This window comes from Bacillus rossius, chromosome 17 (genome assembly GCF_032445375.1).
Source record: "Bacillus rossius redtenbacheri isolate Brsri chromosome 17, Brsri_v3, whole genome shotgun sequence".
Taxonomy (NCBI): Eukaryota; Metazoa; Arthropoda; class Insecta; order Phasmatodea; family Bacillidae; genus Bacillus; species Bacillus rossius.
The window spans coordinates 14,142,888-14,165,694 of NC_086344.1; the positions used below are offsets into that span (position 1 = coordinate 14,142,888).

Genomic DNA, 22,807 nt, shown 5'->3' on the forward strand with positions numbered 1-22,807 from the left:
ATATGGGCTGTGCATTTTGGTTTTACATGGTCAATAACCATCAAAAATTCACATTCAAAATCACAAATTGTAGGCATATCACACTTCCCATTGCAACATGAAGCCATCAATTATTTTATCGCACTACTGTCGATGGTTCTGAAGTTAACGCACAAGGTTGAAATTACAAGCAAAAAGGAATGGGAGAAAAACCTCTTTTTGACACTAAGATACAGGGTGGAAAAGGGGGAAGAGATATATATGTGTTACCAGTACAATTAAAAATAAAATTTCTGTTATAATTTAATTTTTTCAGTAACCTAATCATTAAAAAATATATATATTCCCTGACTACCTAAGAAATTACCTGACTATTCCCTGTTCAGGAAAAAAACCTATGTTTTCCCTGTTGCTTGCCACCCTGTATAAAAAAGTAATTTTGTATTTGTGACATAGCTGTGGAAACAAGCTAGAGAATGAACACAGTGCAGTTAGTATGGTAAAAACTACAATTTTGGATAGGTATTTGTCTCACTTTTTTTAATTTAAAAAAAAAAAGCAAATATGTGACGTCAAAATTTTCTCCAGAAAAAAAAATGCAATCTTTATATGGAATGAGTTGGAATTCGAACAAATTTTGGCTGCAGGCTCATCACACGAAAATAAAAATGTAAAAATACTCTGTAATATTTAGTTTTTGTGGTTGTACAGTATATGTATATATTTGTATTTTTGACTTGTTCTATATCCCGGAGTCCTTACCTCCATATGGGAACTACAGATAAAAAACTGAATAAATAAATAAAAATAAAAATAAATAATTTGAAAAATATATAAGAACTGAAGTCTAACGTGCTTCTCTGGACTGGTAAATATGCCTTTACAGTAGCTTGGCTTCTGGGTTGTAGCCGCGTCCTTGGCGAATAATTTACCGACGTTTCGGTCGACATTGCAGTCGCCATCATCAGGGGCCTACGTAGGTAACCACCCCCTGATGATGGCGACTGCAATGTCGACCGAAACGTCAGGGTGAATCATTCACCAAGGACGTGCGGCTACAACCCCGAGGCCAAGCTACTTCAGAAAAAATGGCAGTGAAAGCCTGCGAACATTATTAAATGCCTTCAAAATTCCAGCTGAACGTGTGTAAATGTGTAAATGTCGGCAATTAGTAATTTTATTATAATGTCTATGCTTTGTATTTCTTTTTATGCATTTCATATTTTGATGTTTATCCTTAATAGGTATATTTTAAACTTTATTTGTTTGTTTGTATTTTGTTTGTATTATTTATATGTTGTCCTTGTGCATGTGTGTCGTGCCCACCGCTGAAGCCCTCGGCTGTTGGTGGGCATGTTACAACATTAATAAACGTGCGTGCGTGAGCGTTGCGCACCTGTGCAGGACGTTGCACAGCTCGATGCCGAGAGACGTGTCGCTCGTGAGCAGGGAGCGCGGCCACTCAGAGTCCAGCAGCGTGTAGAGCGCCTGCAGGCACGTCACGACGCTCTCCAGCGGCTCCGTGGAGCGCGGGCTGCACAGCGCCTCCATGCTGATGCCTGTCACACGCAGTCCGCACGTCACCACTTCCCCAGCGCCGTTCGCTCCGCCGCGACGCTGATCCGCCGTGATGGGAAGCTCACACAAGCAGTACTCAAAGGGTGCACACAATATGACCCGGCCTACTCAATGTTACCATCAGTAAAGACAAGATTTTATGGTTTTCTGGTTGGGTCTATTTTATTTTTAAAACTGGACTTCCTGTGTTCATGAATTTATTTTTTTCTAAATTATATATTTACAATAGTACATTATTTGACAAATATAACATTGAAATTTTGCAAAAATACTTAGTCTACAAAATAGTCTATTGTTATTTTCTACAAGGCGTCTCAAAGCTAGGTAGGTAAATGTTACTACTTATTTATGTACTAGGCAGTCTCAATGGTTCTTTTAATTTAAGATCCGTTTGTATTTTTTTTGTAACTTAGGCTAGGTGTAATGCAGTGAACATAGACGGAACTATTTTGCGAGAGCTTAGGAATGTTACGATAGCCGGTGCTTGTTTAAGGGCGGCAATTAATGAGTGTCTGAATGACCCCCGAGATGGCGACAGTGCGGTGAAGGGCAAAAAACAACGTATTGTGACGTGTGCCATTGGCGCGGTGACACTGCAGCACGGTTTGAGAAGCAGCTCGCGCTAGGACGAATTACACGTGCGTTTGTATTGGTCATCGAAGTGACGGGCAACCATTCTGCACGCTTTAAGTGAAGGGCGACCATTCTGCAAGATTTGGCCATAAGTTTGGAAGATCATGGTCTTTTGTGAATGACGGCCAGATTCTGACGGCCAGTTTCCGATGCACTTGGACATAGGCATTACTCACCTTTGAAGACCAACTGTAAGTTACAATTTTTAATCTAATATTGCTCCAGCAAGACGTTGCCAAAGGATTCTATGGACATCAGGGCCGCAGGTAGGAATATGCAAGCAGGCCTCGCTGATGTCACTGCCTGGCTTTATTGCTATCATCAGCAACACTGACGCCAGACGCAATTTCAATATTTGCGTGAAAATTTAGTTGAGCCGCCAAACTAAAACTTGGACACCACAGTCGTCAGTAGCAGTTGTATTTGATAGTTTTATGCCCGTACATCCTGGAACCTTCATTAATTGAAATTTACTTGAACTGTGTGCGTTTGGCTTATGGAAAAAGTTAAGTCACAGATACATGGTAAATGTATTTAGTGAGGAAAAGAACTGGGATAAAAGATTTTTTAACAACTAATTTTGTTTGTTAGCAAAGAAAGATAGTAATTTATTTAAGATTGAGCAATACTAGTATATGTTATTTTAACATAATATTCGTAACATGGATACCCAATTTATACTTTTATATTTATTCATTTATGGGGTTAGGATGTGAGCTGCCTATTTCAATTTTTTGCTATGTTACAAAAGTAATGATTGTAAAGTTAGCATTTGTTTTATTTTTTTATTTTTTTTAGGGATAGCCAGAACTTATTTTTATGTTATCGTCCAGGGTGTTTAGTGATAAAAACTGGAATATATTAGCAGCTATTCGGAAATCGGTTGGAGTACATTGTGACATTTTGAGGTACAAATTTAATAACTAAAAGCTTAATGATACAAAGAAATAATTATTGCACACTTACTGGTAAAAAAAAATAAGAGTTTCGATCTCACCCTGTGTCCACACAGTTATCCTCTTTATAACTGGTGTCCCGTCCGTAACAAAAAAGTAAGAAAGTTTATTATACGCATAAAATATTAATCAAGTAATTGTTTATCATACATGACTAGATACTACAACTAGATGTTAACAGAACCTCAAAGTTTAATGTTGATTATTAATTTTCTGGACTAATAAATCACTTTTTTAAGATTTGTCCCGTCCGTAACGTTTTTAAGATTTATTATAATATACAACCATTTTGTTGTTTTTTTTTTGTAAATTATTGCAAATTTACTTAAACATGTGCTAATAACCAACATTCACATGAGAATTTCTATAATAATATTAACAAATTTAGAAGAATGTAATGTACAAAAATCTTTATTTTGAGAGTTGAAGCCAAGGAACAGAATTCCATATACCGTAAAGTGTACACTGATTCGGAGACAGATGAAGACTGTGTTGTGCAGAAGCTTACCAAGAACAATGTTCAAGGAGGGCAGTACCTACTCATTGAGCAAGTAGGGCAGAGTAAACATAAATATGTAGTGGTGAGCCAAGGAGGAGTAGAAGATGATGGCAGCATTGAGATTTTCTACATGGAGCAGGTTGTACGCGATGGATGCCAGGAGATTCTTTTTAAAACTGATACGAGGAAGAAAAATGTTGTGAACTTTTCAGAAGTGATAGGTTTACTTCCAGAACCTGAGTTAAAACAGCATGGAGATAGGATTTTTTACAAATTTGAAAAGATAATTCCTGCGATTATGTAGAATCTGCTTTTCTGAACTTAAAAAATATTTACGATACTGAAATGACTGATAATGTTAGAAAGTTTGCTGTTGTGTTCATTAAGGAGTAACTTATAAACCAAATTGTTATGTTCAGTAAGGTGGTATTGTAAATTATATTTTGTCCCAGGTCATGTCCCGTCCGTAACAGGTCACTCACTAACAAACATTTTAACTGTTGCTTAAAACTTAATTTTTTATGTCAGTATATAGTATAATTTTAACTTCTCGTTATCTAGATACTAAATAGTAAATTAATTGGATAAAAACCACTTAATAATTTTCAGAAAATATTTAGTATTCCTCTTTGATTCAAAGACCAAAAATAACTTTAAAATGGACAAATAATAGCATCATATATGCTGATATTATTAAATGTAATTATGTTCTGTTCACTAAGAAAATTATTTAAGCCAAAGTACTAAATTAAGAGTGTTATTGTCATTCAGACTTTTGTCCCATCCGTAACGTCCCGTCCGTAACGTGTCACACTCTCAAAAACATTTTATTGGTGGTTATAAAAACTAAGTTCTGATTTCAGGAGGTTATGCATGTTTGAACTAACTACTACTATACCATGTATTGTAATAACTGGATGTAAATCACTTCATAATTCACAGAAAATATTCGGTGAAAAACTCACCTTTGCCGTCCTGTCCAAACTGTGTCCCGTCCGTAACAATACCAAAAAGATGTATAATTCAAGGATCAAAATTAATAATTATATCGTACATCAACAATTGGAAGTTGAATAATACGTACTAAGGGTGACTAACTGCAGATATTGATAAAATAGTTAAATAATACATTTGAGACAGTGTGCAAAATTATTTTTAAGGTCTAACTGTTCCGTCCGTAACCATGGAATGACCCCTATGCTACTTTTATTATAAACATGCTTTACTTGATTCCATCGTTCAAGAAGTTGTGAACCATCGCTATTGGTTAAATGAACGAAACTTGATCAGCAGGGTGTACCACAAATCATCGCTCTACATCAGGAGGCATGAGCAAAGACCAAACAGATTGTTTTCATGAGCTAACTTCCGCCCCAAATATGCAACTCCCCTGCAAGTTATGTGAATCTTTTCAACCCTTGAGTTTACCCTGATAGAATGAAAATTTATAAGTCTGTAGTTAACAGAATTCGTCGGAAACCTTACAAGTAATGCGGTACGCACAGATTAAGTTTAAAATTACGGCCAATGTAACGTTTACAGTCTTATAATATTTTTTTGACGTGACTTCTAATAAATCGATGAACGCCGGCTGCACACACGAAAAAGTGTCCCATAACGCACATTGTCCCGTTACGCTGTGTCCCGTTACGCTCATTGTAGGCTTGTGCCGCATCTATCTCTCTTCCACTCGATTGGAACAACCATCGATTTGACTTTTTCGAGGGACATTAAACTTGAAACACTCCCATTCGTTTCCTACTTTTCATATATATCATCATCCTATCCTCAACAGAATAACACAGATTGGAAGAAGTTAAATAGCAAACATGTATAAAAATTATAGTTAAAAAAAATCTCTTCGTTAATAAAGTAATAAATTTATTTGAATTAATGAGTGCAAATAAAAGTGAATTTATCAATTAAATTGTAGATTTCATTTTACTCCTTCTTTGTATCCATACAAAATAGTGATAATTCGATAAAAATGATTCAATTCTATTCATAAAAGTATGCAATTATTTCATCAATGTTTCGTTATGACGTTGTCATGTTAAATGTCGTCCGCAAACCAACTTTACAGACAACCAATTTTTTTTTAAAACTGTACAGGTTTGAAGGTAAACGGGGCGGGGCTCCTCGGCGGGACACTCACCGAACAAGAGGTGGAACCGGTCGGTGGCCGTGTCGCCGGTCGTCACCGTGGCGTTGTTGGCGTTGTTGTTGTTGTTGTTGTTAAGGTTGGCGTTGGCCGGGCCGGGCTCCCCCGGCACGCTGAAGCCCGTCGCGTTGAGCCAAAGCGCGGCCGCGTGGAGGATCGGCGGCCAGGAGTTGGCGTAGTGCAGGCGGGAGTTCTCCATGGTGTCCGTGGTGTAGAAGGCCCCGCCCTCGTGCGGCAGCTGGCTCGCGAACTCTGTCCCAGCAGGCAACCCCCGCGTCACTCCCCTCTAGCACACACTCCTTCCGCAGTTCCGACAATCGACGGCATCTTAACATCCGAGCAGATACTGTCGTCCCCACATCAATTTTAAAAAAATGAAAATATACATCTTAAAAAACTAAATATGTGACCGGAATATTTATTTATTTATTTATTTAGAAACCAATAAGAGCAGCAGTATGCATTTAAATGCCATACAAAACGCAGAAGACGGTTAACGTTTTAACACTACTATGTACCTAAATACAACTTACAACTCTTGGTAAGAAAAAAAAATTCCTTGTACACTAGAACCCCCGATTGTACGAAGCATCACTCTGCTCTCGGAACAACTTCCGCAGTTCCGACAATCAACGGCATCTTAAGATTCGAGCAAATACTGTCATCCCCACATCAGTTTTAAAAAATGAAAATAAACATCTGAAAAACTAAATATGTGACCAGAATATTTCTTTATTTATTTATTTATTTAGAAACCAATAAGAGCAGCAGCATGCATTTAAATACCGTACAAAACGCAGAAGACGGTTAACGTTATAACTAGAGACAGGAAAAATTCGCGGGTTAAAGTCATGACATACCATCATCCAAACAAATGTATCTTTATATTGCATCGGTGATTGACTCACAGTTTATCTGAAGGACTTTGAGCCAATGAAAAACCTTCAACCAAAAGAGTATTGAATCGCAAGCGTCCCGGTTGACAGTTGTCACGAGTCAATAGCCAATGAGCAGGTGGCATTTGCCTGAGTGTGTAGAGGATTGTGGAGTCTACCCTAGAGGTCATCGAACTCGCAAATTTTTCCAGTCTCTAGTTATAAATAACACTATGTACACAAACGTGTACTGGATGAACTAAGATTTTCTTTTTTTAAATTACTCGTGAATGCTATCTCAGGAATTAACAATAGGGCGCCAGAGGTAATAAAGAAGTAACAACAAAATAACACTATCAATAATTATTTTTATTGCTTTAACCATAATATGAGAAACCTCGAGTCATGGATGATAACAAACAAACAAATATTAAATATAGTCTATGGGATGTCGTAGATAACCTGACTCTTGAATAAAATAAAATAAAATAAATAAAGTTCCTGAAATTGTTCACTAAGTAAAAAGTATTGGGGTTTGCTCCGGCTTGCTCGAGCATGAAACGCCTAACCTTAAGACCTCTGAACTCGTGTGCATAAATTTGTACTATTTTAAGTGTTTTTGCCGATAATCGCCGAAAGTCAATATTAAATTAATTTGATGATTATCCAAAGTTTATACTAATACAGTTCACATACGTTGACGGTAAAAATTACGTCAGCGTTCCAATATAACGATGATGCAGACCATACCTTAACTCTGGACGATTAAGGTCATTCAGAAATTACGCCGTCAATCACGTAAATTGAAAGCAATTCTTCTGCATTCAATTACAGGGCGTCGCTTACTATTGCCCAGTATTTTGACGTAATTTTCAGACCAGTAACGCCGAAATTATCCTCGCCACGGATAAAATACTCCCCGAGGGAATACACATCCACACGCACTAAATGGCGTCATTTTTCACTCTCTTTCTTCTCTCTTGCCGAAATTAAATTGTTAATTGAAAAGGGCCAATCACGGCCGCGACACGTTAGCGTCCTTTTTAACTAAGCCAATGAAATGTCATTATTACTCAAGCATAGGCTCGTTAAAGCTGTTCCAAACGCAGCGCGATTATTTATTTTAGCAGTTGTCATGACGACGCAGCACGAGCTGCGCGCGCCGCCATGCGTGAAACAAAACAAAACACTGCCGAAAGTATCGGGAAGCGGTATTAACCTCGAACGTAAAACAATAACAAACAGTTTCAGTTAGTCTGATAATACCGTAGTATTACAGTGCCGCTCCCGATATAAATTTATATTTCACTGTCCAAAAAGTTAAATTCAATTTAGATCGTCAAAATAAATAACTGGAACTGGTTACTTCACAAGTTGGCAACATTGCGATGAAGGTTGAAAAACGTTATTCTCTTGCCAACCGACACTACTCTTCGTAGGCTGGACAGTCGCACTGTTGTTTGTAAACATGATCTGTCTACATGTTGTGGAGTATCAGTTACCTGATTAGGCGAAGCAAGGATGTAGAAGACAGCTCACCAATCTCCATACATGGTAAGTGACAGCTGAGCAGAGAGGTCGACTGCGGTGTAAAACACAGTGCTGGGATTGCGGTTCAGCCAACAATTCACTGTTGTAGGCGATCGACGTCGTGAAGACTGCTGGACCAGTGTGCTGTTCATCGATGATTGCATCACCTGATGTCACCAATGACATCACGAGGGATGCTGTGGTGTCGTGCTGCTGTGGACACACCGGGTCTGCGGCGTGTTCGCTGGGGTCGTACCAACCGGTACGAGCTGCTGAGTCAAATGTCCAACACATGACTCTACATGTGCCTTGGACTGCTGCTGCTGCTGATGCTGCTGCTGCTGCTGCATCTACTGCTGCAGACGGTGTCGAAGGGGACAGCAACAATACTTGTTCAGTTCGTCGGTAATCAGAAGACACACACACACGTTAATCACACGTCCTATAGACAGTTCTTATCACTCGCGCGATATGAATATACAGCGTCCTGTGATCGTGCCTCATGCTATCATTAACCCCTCTTCTTCTCTTGCTCCCCTAATCTAACGTAAATTAAATGACTCGAGATTCCTCAAACTCATAAACTTAATAATTCTTAACAACTTAATAATAAATATAAACATTAATTGAACACATAATAACTCTGTTAAATAATAATGTAAACAGTATTTGCAACAATAGTCTTGCATAGTACTTTGCAATAACAACAGGTTATTGTTTACATTTGTTGTAGGTGATTGATTAAATAATATATTTTATAGATTTACTATTTATTGATATTATCAACATAATACCATCACCTAGTAAATAATTCCATTCAATTTCTTAATTGAGACTTGCCAATAATATTGGGCTTTCAATAACATATTAAATATGCTTTTCACATATCATATGTGAATATTTTCCTTCATTATAATTATGTTACACAATAGATACACTTATTTACAAGAAGAGACAGTATATGCTACTCAGCTATGAAATAATGACAATAACTTCAAGATAAATATTCTTGATTGAGTGCTAGTGTATAGTGTTTGTGTTTTAAAGCTGTTCATTAAAGACAATCTTTAAAATTCTTTATCTTTCTTTTTTTTTTTTTTTCTCAATATAAAGTGGAGTGTTTTTACATCCTATTAATAAGAGTGTGGATGAAGTTGATATCCACTTATCGTTTCGGGTGTCCTGTGGGAACCCAATTAAAGTGCATTATTAACTACGAGACGACGAAGAAGCATTCGTTAGGGGCAAGGCATTAGCCTGGATCAAACTGTAAGTACTCATACCAACAAGTGTATTCATTTAGTAGGATATTTGTCAACTAATCTTTAGGCCATTATATATATGTAGTATTTAGTTGTGTGCTGCCTTAGTTATACATTGTAATATGTCACATAGTGTTTGTACACATCTTATGCCAAATTTTATTCAAACCTCACGTGTATATTCATTGCTAATATGGTCGAAATCGACTAATAGGGTGGTAATAACTGTGTCTCAACACAGTAACTGTACACATAGTACATAATATTCGGTATATCCCTCTAGGATAATGTACCGAACCAACGCTCAGGCAACACATATGCTCCAAGCACAAAATATCAGTTGGAATAAAATCATCAACTGACGAACACCCTAATTCTTCGACAATAAATTACCATATCGAAGCAATGAGGTACCTATACACATGCATTACCTCTATCAACTTACGAGGATATATATATAATTAAATTTCATTAGCAACATAAACAATACAATGGTTTTTTTTAGCATAACACAAGTAATAATGATACATATTTGGTGTTTTAATCCACCACAGGTGTTTTGTAAGGCCTAAGTTGACTTAAGTTGTAATTCCCTACAATCTTCCCTGTATCAGGATCCTGTAGAGTGTAGCAGTTACATTTCTCTACAGCTACTATTTTGTAAGGACCTGAATACAATAAAAATAGCTTCTTCGCTAGATGAGCCCACTTGTTACTAGTTGGTGCTGTACGGCGTAGAACTAAGTCTCCTACAGTAAATTTACTGATCCTGGATGCTGGCTTCCTTTTCTTCCTAAGGTCGGCTTCTCTTGTTAACTTGTCTCGTACTAGTTCTTCTATTTCTTCTTCTATTCCTTTTCCTGTTATTAGCCCCTCCATGTCATGTCCAGGTGTGTCTCTTCCGGGTATAAGGTTGGTGGTAATACATACAACCTTACTGAGCATAATTATTTTGATGCTCCTCAATTACAGCTTGAGAGTAGCTGCAATTCGCAGTCTGCTGAGGCTGCGTGACTGTGCAGTTGGGCGGGATCGGCTGCTGCCGAGCAAAGTATCCATGCTGCATGGGGTACGATGTGGTTGGAGGATGGTTGATTGTAGAGAAACTCGCTGGTGATTGACTCACAGGAGCAGTGTCTGCTACGGGGGAATGCAACATATGCTGTTGCATATTGTTGGGCGGCTGACGGTTTGAGTAACTCCTGTACTCCCACCTGGGTGGCCTTCCATTTTGATGTTCAGGACGGTACTGCCTTCCCCACCACTGGTTTTGGTTGTGGGTGTAGGGTTTCTTCGGCTGGCGGTTTCCTTGCTGTTGAGGTTGGAATTCCCTCCTGGTCTTCCACTTTCCTGTTCGGTACGGTTTTGCTGGCTGCCATGACGTGCAGTGGACGTTGGCCTTGCCGCCGTCGCTACCACGCTGCCAAGGTGTGTAGAGTGGTGCTGCCTTCGGATGTGCAGGCTTGATGTCTTTCTCTACCTCACTATTGTTGTTCCTGGATAGCCGCTCCAGCCGGTCGAAAGCGAGGACCTGTTCGCGGAATTCAGTGATGTTGCTGAAGCTACGCCCTGTCAAATGTACTTGGTATTTGATGGGTAGCTGGGAGGTCACCATCGCCATGAACTCAATATCACCCATCTCTGGTTCGAGGTAGCGCGTCCTCTCGAACATTTGAGACAAGTGTGTCTCCAGAGTTCGGTTCTTCTTATTATCATACCGCTCGGTATGCAAACGTGCCCTCAGTGTTCCCTGTATTTTCACATTCCAAAATTGCTGTTTGAAATGGTTTTTGAAGTCTTGGTAGGAAGTGATGGTACTTTGTAATACCTCCCACCAGTAATACGCAGGATCTCGCAGTGCTGTTGCCATGCATTTCAGGCGTTCAGCATCACTTAGCCTGAACATGTCAGCGTATTCCTCGAAACGTCGAAGGAATCTCATTGGATTCTCTCCTTCATGGGCAGAGAACCTAGGCATCGCCTCTCACCATTGGCGTGCCGGGTGGTGCATTACAGCAACTGGGTCCAATGTGGTGTGGGTGTTAGCTGGGTTGGAGCGTGTGATTGGGATCTCAGGTTGCTCAACCTGTGGTGAATCACAGCTACTGAGGATTTCATTGGCATTGGTGTTCAGGGCTGGGGCCAATGCTACATGGTGACTGGAGGTGTGAGTAAGATTTTCTACCCTCAACTGCAACACCTTCTCTTGTAGCTTGCCCACCTGCTGCTCTATGTCAAGTGAAAACTCGGTCTGCCTTTTCACTAGTGTGTCCACCTGCTCCCTCATGTCTGTGGTGTGATTGATTACTACATTTTCAATCATGGTCTGGCATGTAGATTGAATGTGATCCAGACCACAGCTGTTCTGAGCAGCTTGCTCAGCTAATTGATTTAGCCTGTCATTCAGCTGGCTGGTCTGGGTAGTCAACTCTGTTGCTAACCTAGTTGTTGTACTACTACACTGTTGTTGTATTAGTTGCAACTGTGTCTCAGTGTAACTTTCGTGTTCTGCCAACCGTACAGAAATAGCCGACACACTACTCTTGACTTCACTCATTTCCCTTTGAAGAGTGTTATTAATAGACTCCTTAGTGTCCCTGAGACCTTCCTCCAACCTAGCATTCTGTTCTTCTAGCCTAGCACTAGTGCCCTTGAGATTCTCCTCCAGCCTAGCACTCTGAGCATTCTATTCCTGTAACCTAGCACTCTGTTCTTGAAAACTAGCTTGCTGTTGTTGGTGGTTAGCTTTAACCTCTTGCCACATGCTTTGCAGCATAATGAGCAAGCTGGCACTAGTTTCAGTACTTATTGCAGCTGGCAATATAGGCAAAGGTGTGTGTGGGGTGGTGGTAGCTTGAGGTCGTGCCATTTCTAAGCTAGCCGCTCCAGCAGGTGTTACTGGGGTAACAAAGTCTAAATTATGTACGTGGCTAGGTGATGTTGGAACAGATACATCTACAGAGTGTGTAGACTCCACACTACTGTCCCTTGAGCTATCCTGGCTGACACGTTTACTCCTTCCCCTAGTTTCCATAATTACTGTGATAATTTATAACACAAAAACACAATACAAATACACACACTATCGGCCCCACTGTTCGTGCGCCAGAAAAATGAAAATTTTTATTTCTTACTCCCTTCTGTACACAAACATGTACTGGATGAACTAAGATTTTCTTTTTTTAAATTACTCGTGAATGCTATCTCAGGAATTAACAATAGGGCGCCAGAGGTAATAAAGAAGTAACAACAAAATAACACTATCAATAATTATTTTTATTGCTTTAACCATAATATGAGAAACCTCGAGTCATGGATGATAACAAACAAACAAATATTAAATATAGTCTATGGGATGTCGTAGATAACCTGACTCTTGAATAAAATAAAATAAAATAAATAAAGTTCCTGAAATTGTTCACTAAGTAAAAAGTATTGGGGTTTGCTCCGGCTTGCTCGAGCATGAAACGCCTAACCTTAAGACCTCTGAACTCGTGTGCATAAATTTGTACTATTTTAAGTGTTTTTGCCGATAATCGCCGAAAGTCAATATTAAATTAATTTGATGATTATCCAAAGTTTATACTAATACAGTTCACATACGTTGACGGTAAAAATTACGTCAGCATTCCAATATAACGATGATGCAGACCATACCTTAACTCTGGACGATTAAGGTCATTCAGAAATTACGCCGTCAATCACGTAAATTGAAAGCAATTCTTCTGCATTCAATTACAGGGCGTCGCTTACTATTGCCCAGTATTTTGACGTAATTTTCAGACCAGTAACGCCGAAATTATCCTCGCCACGGATAAAATACTCCCCGAGGGAATACACATCCACACGCACTAAATGGCGTCATTTTTCACTCTCTTTCTTCTCTCTTGCCGAAATTAAATTGTTAATTGAAAAGGGCCAATCACGGCCGCGACACGTTAGCGTCCTTTTTAATTAAGCCAATGAAATGTCATTATTACTCAAGCATAGGCTCGTTAAAGCTGTTCCAAACGCCGCGCGATTATTTATTTTAGCAGTTGTCATGACGACGCAGCACGAGCTGCGCGCGCCGCCATGCGTGAAACAAAACAAAACACTGCCGAAAGTATCGGGAAGCGGTATTAACCTCGAACGTAAAACAATAACAAACAGTTTCAGTTAGTCTGATAATACCGTAGTATTACAACTACTACCTAAATACAACTAACAACTCTTGGTAAGAAAAAAATTCCTTTTACACTAGAACCCCTGATTGTATGAACCTTGGATTTAATGAAGCAGCGATTTTAAAATTATGTTCTCGGGAACCACAGAAAAATCTGAAATTTTGATACCAAAATATAAATTTAAAAAAATTGTAAAATCAGAATGAAAGCTAGTTAAATATACATTTTTTTTAAAAGCACAGCATATATACACTAAATATACAGAAAAATGGATAATACAAAATATAACATGTGACCAGAGGACAAGTTAAAGAGGATAAATTTTTAAGTTTAGACAATTGATTATTATTGTGATTTCTAATTTGCAAATCCAACAGTGTCGACACACTGCAACGCCTTGAGTTGTTACTGTTCAAAGTAGTGATGGTTCGAATCCCATTTTTCTCGAATCCGAATCTCGAATCCGAATCCCAAACAGTACCTCGAATCCACCCCTCGAATCCGAATCCAGTTCTCAAGGGTTAATTATAAAATAATTTATAAGTTAAGAGAAAAAATTAAACATTATGCAAAATTATTTAACCCTTTAAATTTTTATTTAAAAAAACAAGTATTTGACACGGTCTGGATCAAGACGATTCTGTTTTTGGTCACATATGTTTCCTGCAGTGCTGAACAAACGTTCAGAGAACACTGTCGCAGGTGGTGAACACAAATATTTTTTGGACAGTTTATGTAGCCTGGGTGAACACGCAGACTGAGTTTTCTAGTATTCGAGAATGTTTATTTCTGGGTTAACTGTAGGATCACGTAAGAATCTGGTCACTTCATCAATTGCTGTAGAATCCGACTTGGTGGATTTAAGGCATTCAGGCATTATCTGTGAGTACAGTGATTCATGTATCCACGGAAATCGGAAAACAAAATTCAACATCAGACGGAACAATATTTTGTAGTTACCAACTTGACATTTGTTTAAAGTCCCAAATGAAGGTAAATGCATTCCTGAAATATTTAATGGAAAAAAAAAGGCGCCATCTTGGCTTCAATGGTTTTAGGCCATAAGAAATATTGTTGTGCGTCTTTTAAAATTAAGCCTCACTAAAGCATAAAGATTAATATGCCCGATGTTAAAAGTGACGGGGTGTTTTCTCTAGTTTGCCCATTAAAATTTTTTATATTAATATTAGTTATTTTTTATGTTGCTCAAAATGATTGGCTAACAAATTCATTGGTTGGCCATCATGGAATTCTCAGATAATACATATTTTAACGTTGGTAGTCTACACAAACCAAACTTGGTCCTAAAAAAATTCATAAATAGAATGTATCAGAATATTTAAAACTGAATTGCTATTAAAATAATAATTGTGTAATGTATTAATTTTTGTCATTAATTATTTCATTGTTATTACTACATGTGCGACCGTAAATGTGATGAAAGTCGGCATTATTGTTGTATTACTAAGTAACAGATTTCTCGGGTAAAGTTATTTTAAAAAAAAAACAAGATTCATATTTAGTCTAGATCCTAAATGTGCTTTATTTTATTTTTTAGCATATTCTGAGAATACATATGTGATTTATGCCTTATTTAATGCCAATGTAGCGACAATGCATCCATGTTCATGAATATAAAGTAAGTTTCCCAAATCAGTACATGCTTCATAATTTTTTTTTATATAATAACGAATATAAAGTACAATACAGTAGAACCTTGTTAATCCGTGATGCGCTATTTCGGGAATCGGATAATCCGGGACGATTTAAAAGAGAAGAAAAAAAAGAGAAGTAAAAATTGTCAGCGCTTAAAATTAACGTCACGCGGGCCGGCGGCCTGCAAACACTACAAGCCATCACGTGGGCCGCCAAACTCTGCAACGCTGTTTGTACAGACCCTTTGTGTCGCCCCCCTTTCAGCTGTCACATTTGTCACTCTTTAAACTTGAAGGGGATGTCCTGACGTCTGCTTCCCGTCTCCCTTTGTTGGTTTCCACCCGCCAACGCACGGCAGGCGCCTGGCGAGTGACGTGTCTGGCTGGCATTCGGCTGGACGAAGGGGAGGGGGGGAGGTGCAAGGTCAGCACGATCTTATCTTTCTCTCTTCGGCTGTTGTAAATGACCGTGAACTAATGGCTAGACATTTTTAAACCGAGAAACTAATTCAAAGACTGCCGGCCCTTACCGTGAACAGCCTTAAGGCGCCCGCCTACCTGGGAGCACATCCCGAAATTTCACTCGCTGGCTGAGCGACCTTGCCGGGCGACAGTGGTCGGTACTGGAACTAGGCGGCTGCAGCAGTGTTCGCACAGCGGGAGTGCTATCCATTTCCCCCCTCCAAAGGAGAGTCACCACCGTAGTAGGGTGTTTCCAAACCACCAGTACTTCTGCTCTCACGGCGGAAAGAAAGACAGATGATACCGCGTGCATGCTCCTCTCTCCACCCTCTCCCCCTTCCAGCTCCCATGCCACCGCTCCTTGGTTGCCGACGGAGCTCTTATTCCAAGGCTATCCATTTCATTTACGTCTCGCGAGGACCTTTCTGATTGTTGATGTATAATCGTATGAGCTACATGTAGTCAAGATGCTAGATTATGAAGCGTACGGATGTCACAGTTTCTCCAAACATAATAAATATTATTTAATAAAATATACATTTCTCCTTTCCAAAGAATAATGATATGTGTAGTAAATTGGTGAAAACATGCAATAGGAAGGACAAATTCTGTGTAAGTGGAAGCAAGTTAAATAAATTGTGGTTTCCTTCGTAGATGAGTTACTCATATTAGAATAATCATTTTATTTTTGTTTATTATCATCAATAGTAGGTTATGTTCACGTCGAGCGATATATTTCGTACAAAATATCTAGTAGTTAGTTATAATAATGAACTCTTTCATAGTAAAATATTATTCATTGCGTCGATTTGCGTAATATACAATAGAAAAAAATACAAATTAACATTATTCAGAACCTAATAGTTGTAAGTACAGTTATTTTACATATCCATGAATGTTTTGAAAAATGATATTGTAATCATTTAATACATTTCATTTATTTTTAACACAGTGTAATCTTGTGAGTAATTGAAAACATTTATAAGTGTATTCATGTGTCATTTATCCTATATAAGACAAATACCGTTGCTTTGTTAATACAAACAAAAGGTACTATGTGTACTAAATTCAACGAAAGCCCTTCAATATTGTAATTTTATTACAAGTTATCATAATAAAAATTTAGGCGACAATATAAACAACATAGATAAAGGTAAAACTATAACTTTTAACACAAAAGTTTTAAATTAAATATGGATTAATAAAATATAAAAAAAATCGTTTGACAAAAAAAGGGCCCAAAGTATCTAACTACAGCAACAGCACTTGCGCGGCTCTAGATTTTATAATTCAATCTAGATATTAGCTTAAATTTTCCTAGTTGTATCAACTAGTTTTTAAATTTAAGTAAATATTAGTTTAATCTATATATATTTTTTATGAACTGTAATATAGGTGTCTCGGCTTTTTACTATTACCTAGTTGAACAAGTTTGCTAAGATTGACAATAGGCCTACGCTCTAACAAAAATTATTTATGATTGCCTTTCAAGTGTAAAAGACAGTCGAATCAATATAAAATTAACTACGAGAACTAGTTATAACAAACAAAAAAATTTAAGTGGACAAAAAATCATGACACACCCACACACACCTACACACACACAATGATCGCACTCAAATTATTAAACATCAGTTTCAGTTCAGGACTGGTGTAAATTAAGTTACTGACAATATCTTATTTTCCGACGTGTATCATCGAGTATTTTATTAAAGAATCGTTTTAATTTAAAATTTATGGATAAACAATTTTGATCACGTATTATCTTTGTATTGCGAGCGAAAATGTAGCATATTCCTGAGACTCGCACTGCATCAAACGAAGTCCGCTTACCCGCGTGAAATGGGCTATCACAAACTCGCAGCTAATAGTGAATCGTTTTCAATCATTACGGCGGCATTAATAAATTTGCCATTTTTTTTTAAATTTTATATATTTACATTGAAAGTTCGAATGGAAATAAAATGTTGTGTAGATTTTTTTTAAAAAATTCATCAGCTATACAATTTTAATTTTCTAAGAAACATACCTATTTGAGACTGCCTAGAACATATTTGTATTTTTATGCTGTAATTTATGAGAAGTTTACTTAAAAGTAACCTTAGTTCAAACAAAATATAAAATGCTTTTGTATAAGTTAAGACATTAGTATTTATAAAAAATTAAATTATTTATAACAAATACATGAAATAACAATATGTATAAAACATGTCCACAACAAATATGCACACAGGGGAAAGAGCGAACACACCAAGTTCATTACTCAGTTGAAACAAATGTAACGGAATTAAACAATAAGTACAGAAATGTAATATATGCAAATGTTTAGTTAGAAATAAATCATATGTGACTATGTCTTGAAAATAAAATTCCATACTTCAACAAAATACAATTTGTCAAGAAACTTTTGTTTCAAAACTGTGTACATTATTTTTTTATGTCATGCACAGGTAATCCTTTCGGCTATTGCGGATCCACAAGTTCAGGGAGCATAAATTCTATGTAAAAGTCGTTTAACTTTTTTACCATTTTTCCTTCCCAAAATGATTTACTTCGCTCAATTTTTTGGACAAGCATGCCCAAGGGAGTCCACACTACGAAATAACACGTCTGTCTTTGAGCAATATGCATTTTTCCCTGTACTTGATACATATACCTGTCGTCTTCTTTCAGGCGTAGTTCTCCATTTTCAAGACGACAGAATTTTATTTTATTTTGTTGTATACCCTCTTCTGGAGTAAGGCGTGATTCTGAAAAAGGGCACTTCACCTCGACAACTGAATCTTCGCCAATTAGACCATCCGGGGTAGCTGCTAACCAAGGCATCTCTTGGTCAACAAACAATCCTGATGCTGTAATCGTTTTGCCGAGAGTTTTTTCTAGCTGTTCTAGGGCTATAGGTTCTTTGGCCAATCCGTATTTTGTAGCGAACGATCCTTGAAATCTGCTTTAAATTAAAGATATAAGAGTTTTTGATCTTGGTGTTGATGATTTCAATTTACAAATACGGCCGAAAGAAGATGCTGTTAATCGTTTATAACGTTCTGCCAACCAAAGCTGAGAGTTAATTTGAGCTGTCGTGTTAGCCTGAAGAGAATTTCTTTCACATTCATCAAGGCTAAGTTTTACCAAAAAGTTTTGCTTTTGTCTTTGGAATTCTTCTTTAGTCATTTCAGGTTCTGCATTCACATTGCCATAGTGACAATCTGGCTCAGTCATTACTAATCGCCTACGTTTAATTTTTTTCGGTTTTTCTTGGAGCCGCTTTCTCCTTTTTTCTGCAGATCTTTGTTTGTTCTGCATGTTGCTTAACACCATATTATCAAAGCTACAGTCAAAATTTTTACTGTGTCTACGTATTCTTGCTACTTCTGAAAACAGGCGATTTTTATAAAAAATACGACGCCCCTGAATGATTGCTCGTACTAGTGTGGTAGATGTTTCAGGAACTAATACAGTTGCATTTTTTCCACTTATTTCTGTAGAGGCGGGATACTCTGACGGGCCATTGCTATTGACTTCACTTGCTGGTGATAACGGTAGAACACTAACATCTGATTCATCCCAATAATGGTCAGGTATGGCAGTGTGATTTACTTGACTTGTAGTGGACAGGTCACTGTGCACGTTAATGCTCTTTGTAGGGGTTGTCACTTCAAATGACACATCAGGCCAATGAGAGCAACCTGGTTGAGTGTTTTCCAAAGAAAATGTTGTCAGTGTGGTTAGTTGGATGGGTGATCTGAAACAAAATGTTTGATAACATATTACAGCAGTTGTACAGCAGTGTCAAATCTACATTGTTATTTGAGTACGAAGCACAGAAAGATCTCCTTTAATGGACTTCACGACGCAATGGGCTATTTAGAGAATTAATGTAAAATAAATTAAATTCAAATTAAGTAAGCTTGGAAAGATGAAGTTTAATTAAAGTGTAAGGTGCGTATAATGAAAGGTTAATGTTGTCTGCGTGACCTGCGTGATAGGCAGACATATCATTCCTTATCATACAAAATATTTTATAATCATTTTAAATTAAATGACGGCATTATAATAATTAATTAAAAAGGTGAGAAGAAACCGCAGCATCTGAGTACATTCCAAATTATAGCTGTAGTTTAAGCACTACCAATCTTACAATTCCAGCTCGTATACGACATAAGTATTTAAAACTCAAGTAAGCGTTCGTGTGTGGACCTAAAATATTATATATCTACTTAATTGTGTTAAAATATGTTATATCATATTTAAAAAAATCATCAATTTTGTTTTCTAAGTAAATGTTTCATTTGTTTTCCTTCAAATTGTTTTAATAAATTCATAGACTTTTTAAAATCTTCATCTGTTCTGCCCCTTACTTTGACTCGTGAAAACCCCCCTGCTAATTTTTACCCTCACACATCGTAACAAATTCAGCGTCAAGATCTCTCATCTCCAAGAAATACAAATCTGTTTACTTACCCATCACGCGTCTTCGCATAACTGTTGCCACAGGAGTCACCCTGCAGATCGTCAGTGCAAGGGATACACGGATTTTCCAAAACTGCTGTTTTTGCTCCATCACAGTTCTTAATTTTCTTGAGATCTTCTGGCTTTATTAATTTTGTTCTGCGCCAAATAAAAGTTTAGGTAAGTTTACCACAAAAATTTTAATGAATATTCAAATTGTAAGTTTTCCTGTACTTTCGGACAGATTTATTATAATATGTAGTATAGGTAACGTGACCATACGTCCTACTTAGGGCGGGACAGTCACGCTTTCAGGCTGTCTGTCCTGCTGTCCCCAGCGAGGGCAAAAATTCCCCGCTTTCGCAAACAAAATGATAATTCAACATACCTAATGAACAAAATATGAACAATTGACAAAACACAGTTAAGTGTCGCAGTACTGAAAGCCATTTTGATTACCAAGACTAACATCAAAAAATCATATAATGAACTTCATTCCTACTTGAAACTAGACCCGATATTTTGAAACAGATTTTTTCCGCCGACAAAAACAAAACTCCCTAGACGTATGTCATGTCATAAAGGTTTATTTGATTTATCAGCTCAGCTGGCTTAGTAACTCAGCTAACATGGAAAGCTGGAATCACAGTGCCCCGACGGCCCCGACACGACAGGCCCGAAAAGTTCAATAGTCAATGAAATACAAGCTCGCCGTGACGTCACCCCGGCAAAATACGCACCCCGAGGGCCAGCAAGGAATAGATTATATTTCTAATTCCGTCGTGTCGTACTGCCCGACAGATAAGAAAACGCCAACGGAAAAGAACCAGTACAGAACTAAATTTCAAACATATTTACCTACTTGGTGAATATTTTTGCTGGAAAGTGAAATTTCGTTTTACGTGTTGATGAATTTAAAAATTGGTAGCTTCCCTTCGTCTGTTTGCGGTTAAAGACGTTATTTTAGAATCGTGAAGATTGGATTTAAGAATGGACGAGTTCAACGAAGAACTTCTAATTAGTAAAGTCCAAGCTTATGCTATTTTGTATGATATTGGTGTGAAGGACTACAGAAACCAGCCAAAAAAAAAAAAACCTTGCTGGGCTGAGATAACATATAGTTTTTCGGGAGAAGAAGTTGACGGTAAGTTAACTAAATATTTATCAGTTCTGAATGCAGTTGCTTCGAGTTTTTGGCTTGGTTATTTAAAAAAAAAAATTGTACTTTTTAAATTATTTGTAATCCACATATTACCATTTGCCGAAGGCCAAATTTAAAATCGTCGGGTTATTTTTGTCGTGGTATTGTGACCCTACGCTTTTAAATCTGTCGTGCTGGAACGCTGAACGAAGGTTTGTCGGGCCTGTCGTGTCGGCCTCGTCGTGGTATTGTGACTCCAGCTTAATACAACATAAAGTTATGTAATAAACTCTATCTCTATCCTTCTTTACGAAATTCTGCGGACATTCTGCTCTGACGGAAAAAAAATAAATAGCTACATCGATTACCAACAGTGGACGTCTCTAATCTAAGAAATAATTCTAAGATATTTTATTATCCAAGCATAAAAGCTATGTGGCAGAAATTAAATTCTGTCCACGCAGTACTGAGAACATGAGAAAATTTAGCCAAAGTTAGTCCGTTCGCAAAACATGTCAGTTTTTACCTTGAAGCATTAAAATAGTACATAATATATATTTAAAATATCAAAATTATTTTTAGATTGAAGGAAATGGAGTTTAAAATTCACGCCTTGTTTATGTTTATGTAATAAATATTTTAAATACCTATAATGTTCAATATCCAATTCATGCCGTTACCATTTATGAGCAAAGGTTTCCTGGTTATAACTTACTAACGATAATGAATTTACACGTACGAGTTAAAGAATGCGTTCCATTTATTTACTGATGCATAAAAACTTTTATCATCGACCTTCTAACTGGTAAATAGCATGTAATAGCTACGAAAAATTGCACTGTAAATTGGTTTCAGTTGTTTGTTTGTATCGTGGTGAATATTTACCGTCGCAACTACGCGATCATTTGGTTTCGTACCATTTTATCTCGTTTTTAGCTTTCACGCTCTTGTATCTACATTGTGAGTTGTATTGACCTAATACATATACAGTACAGGTTTAAAAAGGAAAATTTTTACTACTGGCATCTTCTCTTACACAGTTAACGAAACATATACATCCATCAAACGTGACGCATTTAACATCACTCGTAATTTTGTTTTATTTAACTTCCTACATTACGCCGGTTAAACTAGCGAGAGGATTATATTATTTACTAAACCTTAACTTACTGCTACTTGCACGCCTCTATTCGAACTCAGAGCCTATTGCTCCCGCGCCATAACCGACTACGCTATCAGAGACCGTCTGTGAACACAAAAATGAAGTTATAATATAAAAATTAAAAATAAATTAGTAAACACAATAGTAATAATGTAAAATTATACCTTGTGCCGTCGAAATATCTAACTTTTCCTTTTTTCCAGATTCGTTTCTTCCGAGTGGCGTGTAATCTCAACCTTGATTTCTTTACCTTTCTTCGTTCGTCGTCGACAGCTTTCATTTTAAAACAAATATAACAT

General features: G+C 37.4%; 1 protein-coding gene across 1 annotated transcript in view; it reads right to left on the reverse strand.

The window, feature by feature from the left end:
- Nucleotides 1-22,807, reverse strand: part of LOC134540717 (HEAT repeat-containing protein 5B) — a 210,230-nt gene that overhangs the window by 36,870 nt on the left and 150,553 nt on the right. The window contains 2 exon segments of the mRNA XM_063383611.1: nucleotides 1,376-1,538; nucleotides 5,801-6,058. Coding sequence (XP_063239681.1) covers nucleotides 1,376-1,538; nucleotides 5,801-6,058 — 421 coding nt within the window.